Source organism: Radiomyces spectabilis (genome assembly GCF_025331425.1).
Source record: "Radiomyces spectabilis strain NRRL 2753 chromosome Unknown BYT42scaffold_2, whole genome shotgun sequence".
Classification (NCBI taxonomy): domain Eukaryota; kingdom Fungi; phylum Mucoromycota; class Mucoromycetes; order Mucorales; family Radiomycetaceae; genus Radiomyces; species Radiomyces spectabilis.
In genome coordinates this window covers 360,431-378,223 of record NW_026251927.1, presented here as the reverse complement: position 1 = coordinate 378,223, position 17,793 = coordinate 360,431, and the positions used below count along the sequence as shown (strand labels likewise).

At 43.7% G+C, this 17,793-nt stretch overlaps 9 protein-coding genes across 9 annotated transcripts; 6 read left to right on the top strand and 3 right to left on the bottom strand.

Moving 5' to 3' along the window:
* Positions 1–505: 505 nt before the first annotated feature.
* Positions 506–1,381, top strand: BYT42DRAFT_489401 (maintenance of telomere capping protein 1; the record flags this gene model as incomplete). Its single annotated transcript, XM_051563938.1, has 2 exons — positions 506–832; positions 917–1,381. 2 exons carry the CDS (start codon positions 506–508, stop codon positions 1,379–1,381), a joined length of 792 nt encoding a protein of 263 aa, XP_051426880.1.
* Positions 1,382–1,668: 287 nt separating this feature from the next.
* On the bottom strand, positions 1,669–2,257 carry BYT42DRAFT_610208 (uncharacterized protein; the record flags this gene model as incomplete). Its single annotated transcript, XM_051571375.1, has 3 exons — positions 1,669–1,899; positions 1,962–2,008; positions 2,074–2,257. 3 exons carry the CDS (start codon positions 2,255–2,257, stop codon positions 1,669–1,671), a joined length of 462 nt encoding a protein of 153 aa, XP_051426879.1.
* Positions 2,258–2,625: 368 nt separating this feature from the next.
* Positions 2,626–3,607, bottom strand: BYT42DRAFT_490693 (uncharacterized protein; the record flags this gene model as incomplete). The annotated part of the gene is made up of 2 exons (XM_051564021.1): positions 2,626–3,134; positions 3,436–3,607. Coding segments are annotated over 2 exons (681 nt in total), but the record flags the coding sequence as incomplete, so codon positions are not given.
* Positions 3,608–4,319: 712 nt separating this feature from the next.
* BYT42DRAFT_591712 (isopentenyl pyrophosphate isomerase) lies at positions 4,320–5,292 on the top strand (the record flags this gene model as incomplete). The annotated part of the gene is made up of 5 exons (XM_051570563.1): positions 4,320–4,431; positions 4,519–4,710; positions 4,785–4,922; positions 4,985–5,098; positions 5,171–5,292. The coding sequence occupies 5 exons, from the start codon at positions 4,320–4,322 to the stop codon at positions 5,290–5,292; spliced, it is 678 nt and encodes a 225-aa protein (XP_051426877.1).
* A 773-nt stretch (positions 5,293–6,065) lies between these two features.
* On the top strand, positions 6,066–7,828 carry BYT42DRAFT_554937 (uncharacterized protein). The gene is made up of 2 exons (XM_051566624.1): positions 6,066–6,468; positions 6,539–7,828. Exons 1-2 carry the CDS (start codon positions 6,325–6,327, stop codon positions 7,358–7,360), a joined length of 966 nt encoding a protein of 321 aa, XP_051426876.1. The 5' UTR covers positions 6,066–6,324; the 3' UTR covers positions 7,361–7,828.
* A 302-nt stretch (positions 7,829–8,130) lies between these two features.
* Positions 8,131–9,496, top strand: BYT42DRAFT_554932 (uncharacterized protein). The gene is made up of 5 exons (XM_051566623.1): positions 8,131–8,316; positions 8,399–8,472; positions 8,553–8,573; positions 8,650–9,079; positions 9,150–9,496. The coding sequence occupies exons 1-5, from the start codon at positions 8,245–8,247 to the stop codon at positions 9,360–9,362; spliced, it is 810 nt and encodes a 269-aa protein (XP_051426875.1). The 5' UTR covers positions 8,131–8,244; the 3' UTR covers positions 9,363–9,496.
* Positions 9,497–10,427: 931 nt separating this feature from the next.
* Positions 10,428–10,972, top strand: BYT42DRAFT_610203 (uncharacterized protein; the record flags this gene model as incomplete). Its single annotated transcript, XM_051571374.1, has 3 exons — positions 10,428–10,455; positions 10,526–10,606; positions 10,677–10,972. The coding sequence occupies 3 exons, from the start codon at positions 10,428–10,430 to the stop codon at positions 10,970–10,972; spliced, it is 405 nt and encodes a 134-aa protein (XP_051426874.1).
* A 118-nt stretch (positions 10,973–11,090) lies between these two features.
* Positions 11,091–13,395, bottom strand: BYT42DRAFT_175026 (dihydrolipoyllysine-residue succinyltransferase E2 component). Its single transcript, XM_051562387.1, has 6 exons — positions 12,984–13,395; positions 12,835–12,887; positions 12,682–12,753; positions 12,444–12,623; positions 11,448–12,202; positions 11,091–11,378 (listed from the first exon to the last, which is right to left on the bottom strand). Exons 1-6 carry the CDS (start codon positions 13,133–13,135, stop codon positions 11,244–11,246), a joined length of 1,347 nt encoding a protein of 448 aa, XP_051426873.1. The 5' UTR covers positions 13,136–13,395; the 3' UTR covers positions 11,091–11,243.
* A 667-nt stretch (positions 13,396–14,062) lies between these two features.
* On the top strand, positions 14,063–16,819 carry BYT42DRAFT_526121 (uncharacterized protein; the record flags this gene model as incomplete). Its single annotated transcript, XM_051565345.1, has 5 exons — positions 14,063–14,932; positions 14,994–15,190; positions 15,435–15,532; positions 15,604–16,497; positions 16,603–16,819. Exons 1-5 carry the CDS (start codon positions 14,323–14,325, stop codon positions 16,817–16,819), a joined length of 2,016 nt encoding a protein of 671 aa, XP_051426872.1. The 5' UTR covers positions 14,063–14,322.
* Positions 16,820–17,793: the final 974 nt, after the last annotated feature.

Sequence of the window (17,793 nt, the reverse complement as noted above, 5' to 3'; positions counted from 1 at the left end):
CATTGTGCACCCGCTTTGAGTGTGCGAGTTCATCTTTGCGTCTTTTCCCTTCATGTCCAACACGAACGAATCGGAAGCCAAGAATAACAGTAGTCTTTCAGAAGCTGAAAAGTTTTTGGAATCACTCAACTTGGATTCTCAACAAAACGAACATTCTGATAATCCTGCCGCACCGACCGATCCAAAGGACATCATGTCTTTTTTGGATGAAATCTCCAACTATCAAACAGAAGAGAAAAAGCCAGCAAGCGAAACTGCCCAAACTTCTCAGGAGAATACAACAGCTTCAAACGAGAAACAACCAGCCGCAGCTACTGGCCCCGCTTCTTCAAGCAACACCGCCACCGCGGCTCAATCGAATGCACCTGCTACCGGTTCAGGATCTAATTGGATGTCGTGGGGCAACTCTTTATGGTCACAAGCCAGTGCCGCCGTGAAAACGACGACAGAGCAAATTAACCGCTCAGTGAATTCCGAAGCCACAACCAAGATGCTGGAAGATCGCATGAAGAATTTGCAAAGTCTCGTCAACAAGGAGAACATTGAGAAACTTGGCAATGAGCTTCGTAATTTGACGCAAACTATCATGGAAACGGTCGCTCCTCCTATTTCCGAGCATGAAGTTGTCGAAGTCTGGTTATCACATGATATGGTGGGTTATAGTGGATTGGAAGCCCTTGTCTATCGGTCCTTTGCACGCATCATGGAATACACAGAAACAGGTCAGGTCATCGTTCGTGGTACCAGCGAAAAGAGCACGGCCAACGAAGCGCCCAATGTGCAAGAATTGAATATGTGTGAAGGCCTTGTAGAAGGTACCAAATTAACCAAGGTATGGTGATCATTCCAAAGTATGATAAAGGAGAGACAGACAGATGCAAATGGATATTGACCATCTTGACCGTCTATTGAACAGGCCAACATTGATCATCTGGTGAAGACGTATTATACCCCACCCAAGTCCGGGACCACGTTCACACCACAGTCGGGAGCTGTTCCTGTCATTAATTGCCCTGTTTTTATGGCCATTCAACCTGTAAAGTATGCCATGCCTTCCTGGGGAAATGATTCTGGAGAGGACGACGAAGAGACGCATCAACTGGTCTACTTGATCTTATTATACGACCCTACCCATCAGTTGAAATTCAAGACCCTGTCACAAACCATGCCTCTTTCATGGCTCGATGTTCCTTATGAGGAGAATGAATGGATTGAGGATAAAATGGTGGAAACATTGCAGATGGCGGTCAGAACCATTGCTCAAGATTATGTATGGACGCGCATGACCGGAGGACATCAAGCCATGCAAGCCACAGCCAACGAGGTTAACAAATCCAGTGAAACCCAGGAAGCATCCTTGAAAACTGAAAAAGAACCTTGACTCATTTAACATTTACCTGACATCACCGTATCGCATGGTTTGGGGCGCATGAAGGCTGTCTTTTTCTGAGTGGGCCGCATTTCCCGCTGCATTTTATGCAACGTGTATTTGATATATCTGTTATTTTTTGCTTTACCAATTAAACGCGTGTATTTTGTACAGTAACGCACCACACATCGCTCGCCATCTTCTTTGGATGCTATTAAGTTTCGATATTTGTTTCTGTACAAGCGACATCCATTTGAAAGTGTAAGCTTTTAACCGCTTGTCGAAGGCGGCTGGGAAGATCATAAAAGAAGGGCTCGGTCTGGCGTTTTTCCCCGGGAATAGCTTGGTCCGGCCTCCGGGGGATGGCTCAGAAGTGGTTTGCACGCATGTGGTGGTGGTAAGGGTGGTGATGGTGCAAAGCGAGGTGGAGGTGGATGATACGAAATAGGAATCGATTGACATTCCAAAAGCAGTTGCTGGATACTGTGGGTGGATGATGCTTTGCTCAGCTGAGTGGGTATCTCGTTGCACTAAGGAGAAGATGTAGAAACGTCAAAATAATTTATGATCGGCTAGCATTCATTGCATTTACCTTTTCCCTCGCTTGACTGGATACCCATGATGCTGCGTCGATATTTTCTTTGGAAGCATATTGAGTAAAGCCATGTTCCACATAAAACCGAGAAAAAAAAGAGTCGTGGTACCTGGTGTATCTGCTGATGGCAGCGAGAGATACTGCTGTAGGCTATCCTGTGAAGAGTATAATGAAATGGAATTTTCTCCCAAATGGGAAGCGGTCTTGGAGCTTGCTTGCGTGGGGAGCGAGCTGGGAAGAGAAGGACGAACGCTAGGCGCAGTGGATGGTGTATATGGTTTGAGGAACTCCATCTCGGAAAATACGAGGCCTGTCACGGTACAAATGAAAGAGATACGTCAAAAACTTTACCAGCAAAAACCATGCGATTTTTTTTCAGGATTGACCTTTTTGGAATCGACGTGGTTTCGTGGAGCTTTTGCCTTTATTGAAAATGCCAAGACGAGGTTTGGCGCGGTTCTTTGGGCGCATCCGGCAATTTCCGTGACAAGTAGGAAAAAAAAAAGAAGAAAAGCGAAGAAAAGAGAAGGATGCGAGATGACCATGGTCACAGAACGCTAAATTGTTGTTTATTTCAAAAATTCACGATTTTTTTCCTTTTCCCTGTCATTCATTCATTCATTATTTATTTATAACTATAAAAAAGTACGCGAGTCAAAGTTTATGCGCCATATTTCGGTACGAAGCCCAGTTTATGACCGATTTCTGCCAAAAAGTGCCATGCCAGTATCGTTGCGTTACAACCTTGAGCCGTTATCTCTTCCGCATTGTAGTGGGTCACTGTATCCTGCCGTGTGGATCCAACATGTAGGTACGAGCACATCAGCCTCTGTTCCCGATCCACCGCTACTTGGACGCCATTTTTCATTACACAACTTTGTCGAGGAATGATATCGCTCCATGAAGGTTCAAGGACATCCATGTCTATCGCCTTGCACGGGCTCACCACGCACTTCAAAAGATGCGGTGTGGTGTCCAAACTTGATTGTATCATATCATCCATTTGTCGCCACGAATTCTTGGAATCCTCGCTCGTAAAGTCGATCAATAAGCAGCGAATGTCTTGTGGTGCATCCGGCGCCATCAGACGCTCTATGTGGGAAACGATATCCGCTGACGGCGGCATAGCATGTGCATAGGCAAAACCAAGCTTTTCCGCCAATGATGTCACTTCATCCGAGGTCGAAATAATACCCATAGTCAGTTTCCCAAATCTAACACACATTCGTTTTTCACGTAAGCCTTCAAAAAGCATACAACCCAAACTCACACCTTGGCTACCTTTCCCGGAATCGGCGACTCATCTATGAATTTTGGAGGAAAAGGATCAGTTTATGCACAATATCCATCACCAGTGGCGTTTGGTTTCTTTCTTACCTCATCGATAGTAGAACATCCAAACAATCCTAATAGCTGAATGATATACTGCAACCGTTCATCTAAACCATGAACAAATGAGATTAATTGAAACCATCGTGTGTGTGGCATGCTCCGTTTAGCTTACTTTGACGATCACAGACTTCCAGTGTCAACCGTCCAGAACAGCCACGACGAGCCAGCTCATCAATGGCTGGATAGCTTTCTTGAGGAGGGCAATGGTTGTAGAGGATTACGGCCTTTTCTGGTGTGGCCATGGTGGACAAGGAACAAACAGGATATCAGCATATCACGGTCACACAAAGTTTTACAGCTTGAGGTTTCGAATTTTCAAACGGAAAGACAATTGCAGACAAGATAATTGCCCAAATGCTTTTCTGCTTTATGTTTGAACCATTTTATGGGAAAGGTTTTATAAGGATCGTTCTGTAGACATTCGGACAGACTAGAAAAGCTTACCATGCTTAGCATATTTTCGCTCGATTCGTGTACCTTTGGGATCAAATCTACCCTTCCTTTTTAATGGAATGTTCATACTATAATTCCTGTATGAACTGATATCAATTCATCATTATTTGCGGATGTATAAATAGGAGTAAAGAAAGCAAACCCATCGTCTTGGTTTTCTTCCGTTAAAGTTTGTTGTCCAACTTAAAAAAAAAAGTCTCAATTTTTATACAATTCCAATCATTCAATTCCCTTGCGAGAGGTTCAGTTTTTCAGTGCTTGGAACTATTTCCCTTACTCATGTTTTGTCATTTTCTGGCATTGAAAGCTACACGGCAAGCTAGCCGGTTTCACAGTCTCTTTTATAGGAAGCTTGTATCTTTGCAACCCAGGATTCCAAGAAAAGTAAGCCATGGGCACGTCTCCTTCGAAAGGTTCAATGTCCGTCGATACATTATTGGTCTGAGTTACCGATATAGTTTCGAGGCGTGTCTGGAACAGAAAAAACAATCTTTATTTTGTTTCATTGCCATGGCTCCCGATCTCCAGAACTACGATGAAGAGCAAGTGCGTCTCATGGAAGAGATGTGTATTGTCATTGACGAGAATGATAAGCGTATCGGTGCCGATTCGAAAAAGACTTGTATGTTTTTCTTGGTTTGCCATTCTCCGGAAAAAAAATATATACAAAAAAAACAAGCTTTGACTAAATAACATGGTTGGGGATCAGGTCATCTGATGGAGAATATTCACGGGGGACTTTTGCATCGTGCTTTCAGTGTGTTTCTGTTCGATTCGAAAAACCGTTTATTGCTTCAGCAACGTGCGTCCGAGAAGATCACCTTTCCTGACATGTGGACCAACACTTGTTGCTCGCACCCGTTGAACACGGCTTCGGAATTGGTCGAAGAGGACCAACTCGGTAAGACAGGGATACTCGTCGAATCCGCATTTGGATCAAATGGACTTACAATTAATACAATGTATAAAAAAAAGGTGCTCGTACGGCTGCTCAACGTAAATTGGAACATGAACTTGGCATCAAGCCTGAGCAAGTGCCCCTTGATCAATTCAAATTCCTTACGCGTATCCATTACTGTGCTCCCAGTGACGGATTGTGGGGCGAGCATGAGAGTAAGTTCAAAAAGAGGATACGATTAATGATGATATGAGTGCTTACCTTGGGATAATATTAGTTGACTACATTTTCTTCATCAAGGCCGATGTGGATCTTGAAGTGAACCCGAATGAAGTGCGTGACGTTACTTATGTGACCCCTGAAGGACTTAAGGAAATGTTTAATGATCCCAGTAAGTGGCCAACTGTTCGGCTACATGCCTATTTTCGGACACTTGATATTGACAAAATCATGATTTAACTAGACATTCCAATGACACCCTGGTTCAAGTTGATCTGCAACTCTTTCTTGTTCAAATGGTGGGCAAACATTGATAACATTGAAAAAGAGAAGGACACAGAAACCATTCATCGTTTGGGATTTTAAAGCCATTCATACCCTTCTCTCAGTTCATTGGTTCCTACCTTTCTTTTATATTGATTGCCGCTTCTTTTATTTGAATTACTTCCATACCATTACAATTTGCGTAATAAAAACACTACTGATCTAATGGGATTTTTTGCAGTCATGAAGAAAACCAATGTTTATAAATATCAACGATCAAAAAAGGCAAAAAGAACCCTGCCTAATTCACTTTACAGTCATTGAGCTTGAAAGTAATCAATGAAGCCACGTGGAAACGTAGCACATCGTAGCATGTCCTATTCATTGTGTTCAGGCACATTGCATCATCTTTCTAACCTACACTCACTGGCCGTCGTGGGAAGAAAAATACCGCTGACCCGCGTTGGTCAATAATGAAAAAGAGCACCAGAGATGAGTATATTATATCAGTTGCATTTGATCATCCAGTGTGGCTACTGTGAGAAAAGTATCTGATAGCTGTAGCCTATCGAAAAAAAAAGAATCATGTCTGTCACATGTGATTCTGAGAAAAGCTAACACGAATATCACTTGCAGCGGATCGCTGCTTCATTGTAACAAAATTCAAATGCAGGCAATACGATCGTCGACGGAAAAAGCTTGGCTTTATTTTTTATTTTATTTTTCATTTTACTGATTCAACATCCAGTTGGTCAAAGTTTTCCGCTCAACGACATTTGTGAGCTACACAAAATAAGGTGACGCGACACCAGCGCCAAAAAAACGTTACGAGAAAAAAAAAACGCCCCTCACTCCCCTCTTTCTCCATTCCCTCTATTTTTTTTTTGTTATTCATAATACTTGTTCACTATTTTTTTTCTGTTTATTTATACTTACGCCTCTTTTCTTTCCTGTTCTTTTCTTCTTTTTCTTTTGCGTGCATTTTTATTTGGATGATTCAGTTCACGATACATTTACATTTATAAGAAACATTTGATCCATTTTTTTTGTCTATTTCAAATTCCTCGTTGCCTTTTTTCACTGACACTGTCTGTCTTCTCATTCTTTGTTTGCATCTCCATTTACCATCACTTCATGTCGGTTCCCTCGTTGGACATTCCACAAAGCAAGAACTGGTTGCCTACATTGAGCAGTATTATACTTGATAACGATTCATTCGCGGGAGATCTCATTCGTGCATTTGACGACCGACAACTTCAACTACGCGCCGAGTTGCAAGTAAGCGTGTGTAAACGCCAAATTTGGCAATTCCGCAAAGCACTCAATTGACTAAAATAATGTCACTTAGCACGACCCAAAAATCGCCTTGTCAAACACAAATTCGATCTATTCGGATGGCCCTGATAACGAGGATGCAGCACGTTCTATTTCTACTCCGTCTCAACTGTATCCGGTTCCTCCTACACCTTCTTCGCTACCACCACCACCACCTCTGTCCATGCCTGCACCTGCTCCACCCGCCCCACCCGCCCCACCCATCCCACCCGAATTCTATGGTGTGCCACCATTCGCACCGCGTGAAACTGAAACGCGGGTATCGGCTAAAAACTTGCTTCGGCGATCGTCCGCCTACCTACGCGCCAAATTTGAAGCACTTCGAAGCCATGACGATTGGACCCCTGCCAATGCGACGTTTCCTTCTACTTCTTCGCAGCGACAGCATCCTCTCCATAAGTCATTGAGCAGTTCCAAGTTAAAACGACGTAACCCCCACCGTTTGCACGCTCAAGAGATTTTCTCTTCCTCTTCAGCCTCGTTGCCGCCTCCTTCCAAAATTGCTATTAATACGACTATCTCGCTTCCTCAATTCACCACCGTGTCGCAGCCTGCTTCGGTTACCTACACCGTGAAACCACCCGTCATTACGCAATACCCACCGAAACCGCTCAAATACTCGCCCGTGGATCCTCCCGATGATACTGCCGCCAAGAGTAAAGCCCATCGTATTTCGCTGCCTCTGTTCAACTGCGTCAATCATCATAAAATTGAGAAAAATCGACGGCGGTCCATCGCTTTCTTGCATTCCGCCAAATCGGCTATTCAGCGTCCGTTTCTTTTTTGCCAAAGATCCAATACTGAGCCTCGAGCCACCAAAGAACGCGTCTCTTAGCTTGCGCATCTGCCGGTTTCTCCCCGATATCGCCAAAAAGTAAGAGCCTAAATATTAACAAATATGCTTCTCTCGTTTTCGCCGCCCACCCCGAGGTCCGTCCCCAGTTTTGGCTGTGAGCCGAAATCCCCACTCAGCCAATGCCGCTTGGTTCGGAACGACGCGGACAACTTCTCCGTTCTTCAGTGAGCTCGAAATCGACCTATTTTTTTTTCCTCGGTTTTGCTTTTACTTGATCACTATGTAAATATGTATCCATACCACTTATTTATGACCCTACTATCCTTACTTACTCCATACAATCCAAGCTACAAAATAATAATGACACCTTTATTTATCGTTTTTTTTTTCTTCATCTCTAAATTTACTATTTTTATTACCAAAAATCCTGTTAATCTCACCTCGCATCTTCTTCCGCATGGTTTAATTGCAGAATAAAACGTCATATTACTGCCGCAGAGTCCAATGCGCGAAAGAAAAAAAAATTGATCTCACTATTTTATTCCCGCAGTATGCATTCCTTCTGCATCTCTCACTTAATGATGTCTGCAGTAAGAGACGAGTCACGATTGATGGGGGAGCCAATAGAATGCGTGAATGATATGTGATAAAGTACGTGACATTTTACTGTTATTTCATGAGTCCATAAATAAAGGTGGACTCCAATTTGGTCTGGATCATGGTTACTTTCAGTCTAGGGCTTGGCAGATGGTGCGACTGGAAAAATGTACAGACAAGTGGAGGAGCTGAGAGTCATTCAAAAAAAACGGGCGTGCGGTGGAATCCATGGCAACACAAACTGAGATTCTTTTTTTTAATTTTTCCTCCCTGAACCGTCTGTTTCCGCCTGTCCATTCCGTTACTCATTTCTCCCCATTACCGCCATGTCCGACCTGGCAAGCAGTGTCTTGTCCGTAGCCATGGTCTTGGCTCCTGTCATTGGCTATGTCGATCAGGTAAGAAAGTCATTCCATTCATCACGGGCTTTTTCATCTTGCTTCAGCTGTTTAGATGTTTTACTCATGGTTTACTCGACAGTACCTCATCATTCGAAAAAATCGTTCCAGTGCTGGCTTCAATTCCTTGACTTGTGCCATCCTGTTATTTGCAAAGTATGTATCTGGAACAGACAGCGGCTCAATTTCCCTATGGAGACATGCTAATAAACATTATAATCATCTAACAATTTCAGTATTCTGCGTGTTTTTTTCTGGTGAGACAAAAAAAAAAAGGCCAAGGGGGTTTATTGCAGCATTATTGATGATCGACATGCATTTGGATGATGGCAGGTTTGGAAAACGATTCGATACCACGCTTTTGGTGCAATCCATTGTTATGATCATTGCACAATTAGTGCTACTGGAAGCGGTGATACGATACAAGCCCGATTTTCTCATTTACCGACGCGCTTCGATCTCGTCCATGTCGTCTGAATCTTCTATCGGTTCTTCTCTCTTGTCCATGGCCGATCGAACACGTTGGTGGGGTCGCATTTCGTTGTGGGGATGGCCTCATTATTTGGATTACATTAATTGCTTGCTTGCATTTACTACGCTGATCGGGATTTTGTATGTGTTTCTGCACCCATACCCTGTTTTTATTGAAGTCATTGGAGCCATCTCGCTTGGCATCGAAAGCACCTTGCCCTTACCACAATGTCTTTCCAACTTTACTCGTCGATCGACATCAGGGTTCAGTCTTCTCGTCCTTGGCAGCTGGGTACGGATCCCATCGAAAGCAACCCCCCCCCCATGATTTTGTTTATGTGTTTACTGACAGAGAAAATTAGTTCCTCGGCGATGGTTTCAAAGTCTTTTATTTCATTTATACACAGGCGCCTCTACAGTTCGATATTTGCGGCGCTATTCAACTCACCGTGGACACAGTCATTGTCTTTCAGTTCATTATTTTCTCCTCCACCGTGAAGAAATGGTTAGGCATCTCGGCCCCCAACGTTTTTGAAGATGATCACGACGGTGCTGGTTACCAAACCATTTCCTAACGCAAAATACTCTGCCTCTCTATCCTCCACAACAATCCGATCTTGATTGCTCTCTTTTTTTTTGTAGATACCAATAGACATGTTTCCATTGAATCCCTTCACTGCAAAAATATATCTGAAAATTTTGATACACACGTAACCCAAATCAGACCATGGTGAATGTGGATGAAAAAATGTGTCGATAAGAGTTTTTATGCATCCAGGGCGGTTAAGCGACTTGAAAGTAGGTAGATTGATCAGTATCAATGCGTCATACCTATATTGCGTTAGATCAAAGATGCATAGCAAACCGTGTCATCTTGTAAATCATTTTTGTGTTACGCTAAGGGACGATGCCGTCAGTGTAAGATGAGCGGCGGTGATTCATCAACACCACTTTTTTCTTTTTCAAGCTGATAAAGACTCTTATCATGTGGCTTCTTACATGAGTTACTGACTTTATCCTGTGAGCTATCATAATAAGAAGCTTGCTATTCATATAGTCTTGGGTTTCTGAAAATCATCGTTTCCGGAATATATACTACTGCACATAATATGCGTCTGGTATCCTATCAGGTACGGATCCCCCACCCATAGCAACGCTCCTTAAGAATCCAAAAGACCTGACCCGTGCAACGCAAAAGCTTAAGGGCAGATATTGGATAGAATCTATTGTGGACAAAGACGCAGAGCCGTACAAACTTTTTTTTTGCAGATGGCAGTATCAAATATGGCAAGTGGGATGATTGGTGCTCCTTTCTTGTTATTTTTCCAACACGATATCAAAAGTGTGTGACGCCAATCCATGGAAATAACAGCATCAAAGAATATCAAGAACAGAAACAAGAGAGTTATATAAGGTTTTTCTTTTTTTTTGAATTTAATAATCTTATTTTCTTGGTTTTTTCCCTTCAATGGTACTGATCATGCAACTTTTTGGCTTTTTTAAAACCGGTGTCATGACGACGGGTCGACTGTCTGTGTTATCTTGACTTTCCTTTCCTTACTTTATTTTTCAATCCAGCCTTCGTTTTTACGTTATTATTTGCTTCTGTTTTTGCTCCCGTTCATCCGCTCTTTATGATCATGGCAACCATTCCCACGACAATGCCAGGTAAATGCAAGGGTTGGCGACGATTGGATACCAAAAAACCCAAGATTAACACTTTGAAAATCATCTCAAGTCGTTGATACCCCATTATGTCAGTCCATGTCAAACATATGGTCCTTTTTGTACGGTTGTTTCCACGGTGATGAATGTGGCGGTAAGTAGTTTCTTGGGCCTTTTATTTTGGTCGTCAGGTACCTTATTGATTCATCCATTTCCGAATTTAGGATTTCGACTGTGGTTCTGGCTTGGAATCGTTGGGTTGGCGGTGTTTATATTGGGCGCTTTCGGATTTGCCCTTTATTATTGGCATCGCCGACCGTCTGGCGATGAGGATATCGAGGAAGAAAGGCAACCTATTTTGGGACTTAAACGTACACCCACCTATTATCAGTGGAATCGACCTTGCCCTTCACCGAAACGAATGGCAGAACAAAGCAAGGAAACCTGGCAACGACGACGGTCGGCTTTGTTGAAGAAATATTCGCCTACAGACCAAGACCCCCATCCTGTACAAAACTAAAAAGCAACATGCATGCCAAGCCAAATAGGTCACAAGAATGGCTCCTTTTGAATGATAAAAACAAAAAGAAATAAATATAAACCATGTATACACACCATAAAAGAATCGAATGAAAAAAAAAGGTAAAGAGTTTAAATATGTATGTGGGTTTTCTCTAACCCCAGTATGAGTCAAGTTCTCTTTTTAGTTATGTTGTAAAAATGCAAAGTAAAGGTTCTGATTTTTTTAGGTCCTTTTTTTTCTCTCTCTTATGGAAGTGGAATGAGTTTTTTTAGATTTCAAGAAGCAATCTTCTGGGGTCTTCGATCATTTCCTTGATTCTGACCAAGAAAGTCACGGCCTCACGACCATCAATGATTCTGTGATCGTAGGTAAGAGCAACGTACATCATGGGACGGATCTCAATCTATGAACAAAAGAGTAATGGTTAGCATCATGGATAACTAGTATACAGAGAAATGACGTGACACTTTACCTTGCCGTCAACGACAACGGGTCTTTCTTTGATGGCGTGCATACCCAAGATGGCGGATTGGGGGGTGTTCAAGATGGGAGTACCCATGAGGGAACCAAAGACACCACCGTTGGAGATGGTGAAGGTACCACCGGCCATATCTTCAATGGTGATCTTGTTGTCACGGGCCTTTTGACCGAGAGCGGCAATGTTCTTTTCAATATCGATAAAGTTCATGTCTTCGACATTTCGCAAGACGGGAGTCACAAGACCCTTGGGAGTGGCGACAGCGACGCTCATATCGATAAAGTCGTGGTACACAATCTCGTTACCGTCAATGGATGCGTTGACAGCTGGTAATTCTTCCAAAGCGGCAGCTGAGGCTTTGACGAAAGCAGACATGAAACCAAACTTAACACCGTGCTTCTTGACAATGGCGTCCTTGTACAATTTGCGGAGGTTCATCAAGTTGGACATATCGATTTCGTTGAAAGTGGTTAAAGAAGCAGCGGTATCTTGAGATTCTTTCAAACGTTCAGCGATTCTGAGACGCATACGGTTCATCTTCACACGTCGTTCATTGCGGTTGCCGTACACCTTCTTGTCGGATTCGTCAGCAGCAGGTGCAGCGGGAGCTTCCTTCTTGGGCTGGCTAGGTGCGGGAGTAGGAGCAGGAGCGGATGATTCTTGCTTCTTGGGCTCTTCCTTCTTGGGTTCCTCAGCAGGCTTGGATTCTTCTTCCTTCTTCTGTTCCTTCTTGGCAGGAGCAGCAGCACCTAATGATCATAACAGACTAAGATTAATATCAAATCCAACACATCATCGACCGTGCTTGATCCTTGGCCTTTTGCTTTTTTTTTTTCCTTCGTTGGGCTTTTTTTTTCCATCATGTCATCACGTAAGGAAAAGTTCCGTCGCTTCCACATCGTTGTCACGCACGCAAACACAGCCACGGCCTCCACACAAAAAAATAGTCTCCATTTTCCCACACTTCTTTTGGTTGTTGCAATAGTTTACCTTCTTTGGGAGCGTCACCCAATTCGAGCTTGAAGAAATCGGCACCGACGGCAACGTTGTCTTCCTCCTGAGCATACACTTCAACAATGGTACCGGATGCAGGGGAGTTGACAGTAACATCGATTTTGTCAGTTTCAATGGTAGCCACTTCTTCGTCCTGTGCAACGAAATCGCCGACCTCTATTAAAGACTGTAGGTTAGTCTTGTGTACCATCGATGTACCGTGCATTGATCTTACGTTTGACCCATTGTTTCAGAGTACCCTCAGAGATGGATTCGGCCATCTGAGGCACCTTGACGACCTTGTCGGCTGCAATAGAAAGCAACGTTTCTCGTTTAGTAACAAAAAGAAGTGTCATTTTCTTTCTTCGTGTCAGGTCACGTCACTCACCATAGGTGCGAATCTGCTGACGGTACCAATTGCTCTGAACGCCAGCGTTTTGTCTGTAAAAAAATTACGAATACCATAATCGTTTAGCCCATGTAAATACAAAGAAAGCGACAGGGATCCAGGCCAAACACAGGAAGGGGACGCTTTACCTCAAACGCTTAGAACCGACCATGTATGTTGCTGCAGGTGCTTGAACGTGCAAGTTTCTTGCCTGTGCGAGGTAACGCATACCTTGTGCAAGAGGAGCGCGGGCCGAGCGCGACAGATTCATGGCAAGGGGAGCGAAGCGAGATGACTGCATGTCGATATAAATGGAGTGGGGAAAAGAATAAAAAAAAAAGGGAGCGCTGTCTTTCGAGGGTTGGTTTTTTTTGTATGAAAAAATAATAACAGACCGGGTCCGGCGAAGAACGGGTCAAATTTTACTCGGGAAAAGGAACGGAGTCTGAAATATTAAAAAAGGATGGACTGAAAGGAAGGGGAGGCAAGAGAAATCTTTCGGATTATGATGTCAGAACAAAGTAAGACATTCAACTCTCTTGAAAAGTATTTCGTCTATTGTATGGATCATGGTGTTGCCCTGGATACTTTCTCACTACAATATTAAATGATATGTGTAAAGGAAAGAATCCACTCCACGCTACAACTTAATCTGGTGCTCCCTTTTTTTTGGGACAATAAAGTTCCCCATTCTTAAAAATATAAAAAAAAGAACCAAGCGGGGTTTATCTCTCTTTGATTTTCTATTTGATTCGCAGCGTAATTTCAGCCAGTAAAAGGTAAAAAGGGTTCCAGCAGACGCGCGTGACACCTTACCCCATATTTAGGTGACGCTTTGGTCTCGGTTGATGATGATGAGCGGTCGCCTGCAAAAACCTGGTAGCTCTCGGCAGTTTATTCAGTAACCCAAGCCAAGTCATCGTCACTACAAAAATGTATCGAGTGCTGATCATGTCGGGTCCACTCTATGTTGTTACATCACATGTGCGCCTTTTTTTTTGGCGACGGAATTTATCGTGGATGAACTAGAACCAGTGAGTGTTCGCTGTCTCCGCGGTGACGGGCGGCTCAATTTCAACCTATGCTTAAGAGCTAACATAGGCCCAATAAGGGCTGTAACAACCGGAGCATCTCGGAACCTCCGTCCCCCATACAATGGCAAAGAAAAGGAATAGTGTGTGACCTTGCCAACTATTATGTTTTACTCTTTTCTGTGAGTCGCCATGACATTTTGTGTGACCAAAGTCAATCCTACAAAAAGCCTTGTCATTTTTTTTCGGCCCTTCTTTTTCCTTCAAAAATAAAAAGGATCGTGCAACATTTTTTTTTGGGAACTTGTTGGAGACCCGCTTTTACCGTCGTGCACAACATTTTTTTTTCTTATTAACAAACATGACCATTGGGACAATGCTGGTTGCACAAAGCTGGTCGCTTTTTATATTCGCTATCCATGACTAAACCGCTTTTTCAACTCCCTTTCACACCAACATGGCGATACCCCAAGAATTATTGTGCCTCACTGACGATCAATCTGAAGTGTTTAGAGCCATAATCGATACCATTGTGGCACCGTTGACGGACCAAGAAGAATCGGAACTCCTCGCCAATTTAGCCGACATTGCCATCCACACAAAAGATCAAATTACTACTTTTGCTAAATTGCCGGCTCTTCATGGCGAAATCTTTGACTTTTTATACCATGCTACACCGCCCGATCAACAAAAAGTGTTTGCTACGCTCCTATCCTTACTAGCGAACCCTCACAGTGCTCTTTTACTCACTGGTCACTGGTCACGATTCGACCAGTTAACGAGACAACAACGAGAAGCCGTGGTCAACAACTGGCGAACCTCCAACTTTGCGTTTAAACGTTTGATATACAAGGTCATCTACTTCATCGTCACTTATCCCCTTTATCGAAAAGTCGGCACTGAATTTCAGGCATGCATCGGCTACTCGGGTAAAGACCACGTTCGCAACCAACCAGATTATCAACCCAAACGACAGCATCCTCGACTACCGATGATGACAACGGAAGAAGCGCTCGCGGAACCCTTGAAATTCGATATCATTGTTATCGGCAGTGGTTGTGGCGGAGGTACTTTTATAAAGTGAAACCATGCAGGAATGCATAATGACATATGGAAAAATAAATACAGGTGTATGTGCGGGACGATTAGCCCAGGCTGGCAAATCCGTACTGGTCATCGAGAAGGGCAAATATTACCATCATTCCGAGTACGACTTGCAAGAAACCACTGGATTTGATGATCTTTACGAAAATCGCGGCCTCTTGACTACGGGGGATGGCTCCGTTCTGGTGTTTGCCGGTAGCACTTTTGGCGGCGGTTCAGCGGTCAACTGGGCAGGATGTCTTCATGTATTGTATCAGGCCTGTGTAACCTTTTTGTATAGAAAGAAACACCTGATCATTCTCCAACCCATTTTTTGTTTGATAGACACAACATTTTGTACGTAACGAATGGGCCAGCGAAGGATTATCTTATTTTGCATCAGAACAGGTACGTTTCGATGAAACCTTGGTCAGGTCTTTAATGTGACCCCTCGCCCTTAATTTTTGGTTTGGTGTGCTTGGCCAGTTTGCCGACGATCTTGAAGAAGTATGCCATCGTATTGGTGCCACCACAGCTGGCATTGAACACAATGTACCCAATCAGATCTTGGCCAAAGGTTGTCGGTAAGCCCTCAATCACGGTATCGGGAAAACCGACACGGGTATGGTGTGGAGATATTGAACCGCCGAAATAGAAAATTGGGGTATCCTCTGTCGGCCATTCCTCAAAATACGTCCGGTCATCAACATGAGTGTGAATTCTGTGGGTGCGGTTGCAAGGATGGGATTAAGAATACCACGACGCATACATGGCTCCGCGATGCTCACGAACATGGTGCCCGTTTCTTGGATCAAACTCGAGTAGTGCGAATCCTGACTCGTAACAAAAAGGCGATTGGAATAGAATGTATTGTTCACGGCCAACACACGGTCACCATTGCAGCAAACCAGGTCGTCGTATCGGCTGGTACGCTTCACAGCCCCAATTTATTGATACGTAGTGGGTTGAAGAACAAGCATCTCGGGCAGCATTTGCGTCTCCATCCATGTCATGTGGTGGTCGGGTTCTTTTCTGAGACCGTCGACATGTTCCGCGGTCCGATTTTGACCAATGTCAGTAATGTAGCCGAAAATTGGAATGGCGACAACTATGGCGTCAAAATTGAAGCGCCTACCGTGCTGGGCGGCGGGTTTTCAGGACTGTTGCCTTGGCGAGGCGCCGCTCATCACAAGGAAATCATGCTTCGCTACCGTCAGTGCTCGCCTTTGGTGATCGTTGCACGTGACAAGGATTCGCAGGGTTCCGTTAGTTACGACGATCAGGGCAATTTGAAGGTGAACTACAAGTTATCCAAGCACGATACTCAAAGTTTGATCGAAGGAATGATCCATGCTTTGAAAATTCTATGTGCTGGAGGCGCAGCTGAATTGCAGACCACCCAATTCGGGCTTGAGCCTTTCCGATTCTCCAAAACTGAAAAACCAGATGTCAACAATCCTCGCTTTGTCCAATGGCTTCAACAAGTACGCGCGTACGGTTTGCCGGCTCACGGTTGCAATGTCATGTCAGCTCACCAAATGGGAACCTGGTCAGTGCTTATAATCCCAAAAAAAAAAAAAAATCTCGTACTACCCATTTTTGACAGTGACTCACATATGCATATGACGGTAATTTTTTTTGCCCGTAATTCTAGCCGTATGGGCGTATCCCCTTCTGTATCCGCTACTAAACCTACGGGTGAAACGTGGGAAGTCGAGAATCTGTATGTGGCGGATGCTTCATTGCTCCCTACCGCATGTGGCGTCAACCCAATGATCACCATTCAAGCCACAGCCCTTCACGTCGCCAACACCATGATTGCCGCATATGGAAATCAGAAATCATCCACAGAACAGAACCCGGAAATGTAAATGAATTTGTGTGGCACCATCCTCCGAGAAAAAAAAAAAGACCAAGAATAAAAACATGCTTAAATACAAAGATTTGATCTTGCAGCAGCTATCTTTATATTTATATTTCATTTCTTTAAATCATGTACCTTAATCACCAAACGGCTGCGGTTGCGTGGTTTCTTCTGTCGACTCTGAGGAAATCGTACCTATGGTAATTAGAGACCTTCGTCCTTTTGGTAGAACAACGCGTTTCTTATTTTTCAATTTTCCTTAGCCGCCAGTTCCGTCCAGATGAATCGCCTATTCAAGCTGGATCCACCGGCACACAATGTTACACGCCGGCATGTTGACCCTGGCGGTCATCTTATTTTCCGCACCGAAGAGAATCGTTTTTTTTTTTCTTTTTTCGGCGCATTATTTCGCTTAGATTTTCTCGGTTTTTGTGCTATGGATATTTGACTGAACCGATTCAATGCCAAATGGCCCAAATCATGTTACACTACCAATGACGATCAAGACTCAAATATGCAAATGTAACACCCCTTGTGCCAAATATGAATTGTACGATGGAGAACGTGTTGATATGCCGAGGGAAAGCACAACTTGAAGCAAGAGGAAGTTTGCCCGCGCGAATGCCCGAATAATGGCCCCATTGCTTGCATGATCGGAAGCTGATATTGTTGGTTTCCCTTCATTTAACTGAGGTTCAGCTAGTTTTATTTCCAAGTGCGGCTTCGTGCTTTAAATTAAACTATGCAAAAATCATGACGCGCAATCCAATAAAGAACAGCAGCAGATAAAATTGACGGCATTTCGGCAAAAGCTCTGCAATATTGTAAAATGTAGGCATCTCTGCAAGCAATTATTATAATGATGATGGTCACGTTTGAAAGACGTGCTTCCTTCTGGCCCTATGGAATTCGAGCTTTGGATGCCGAAGCGGCAGCACCCAAGGTAATTATTATCATGATTTATGCTATTTCATGCCCCTG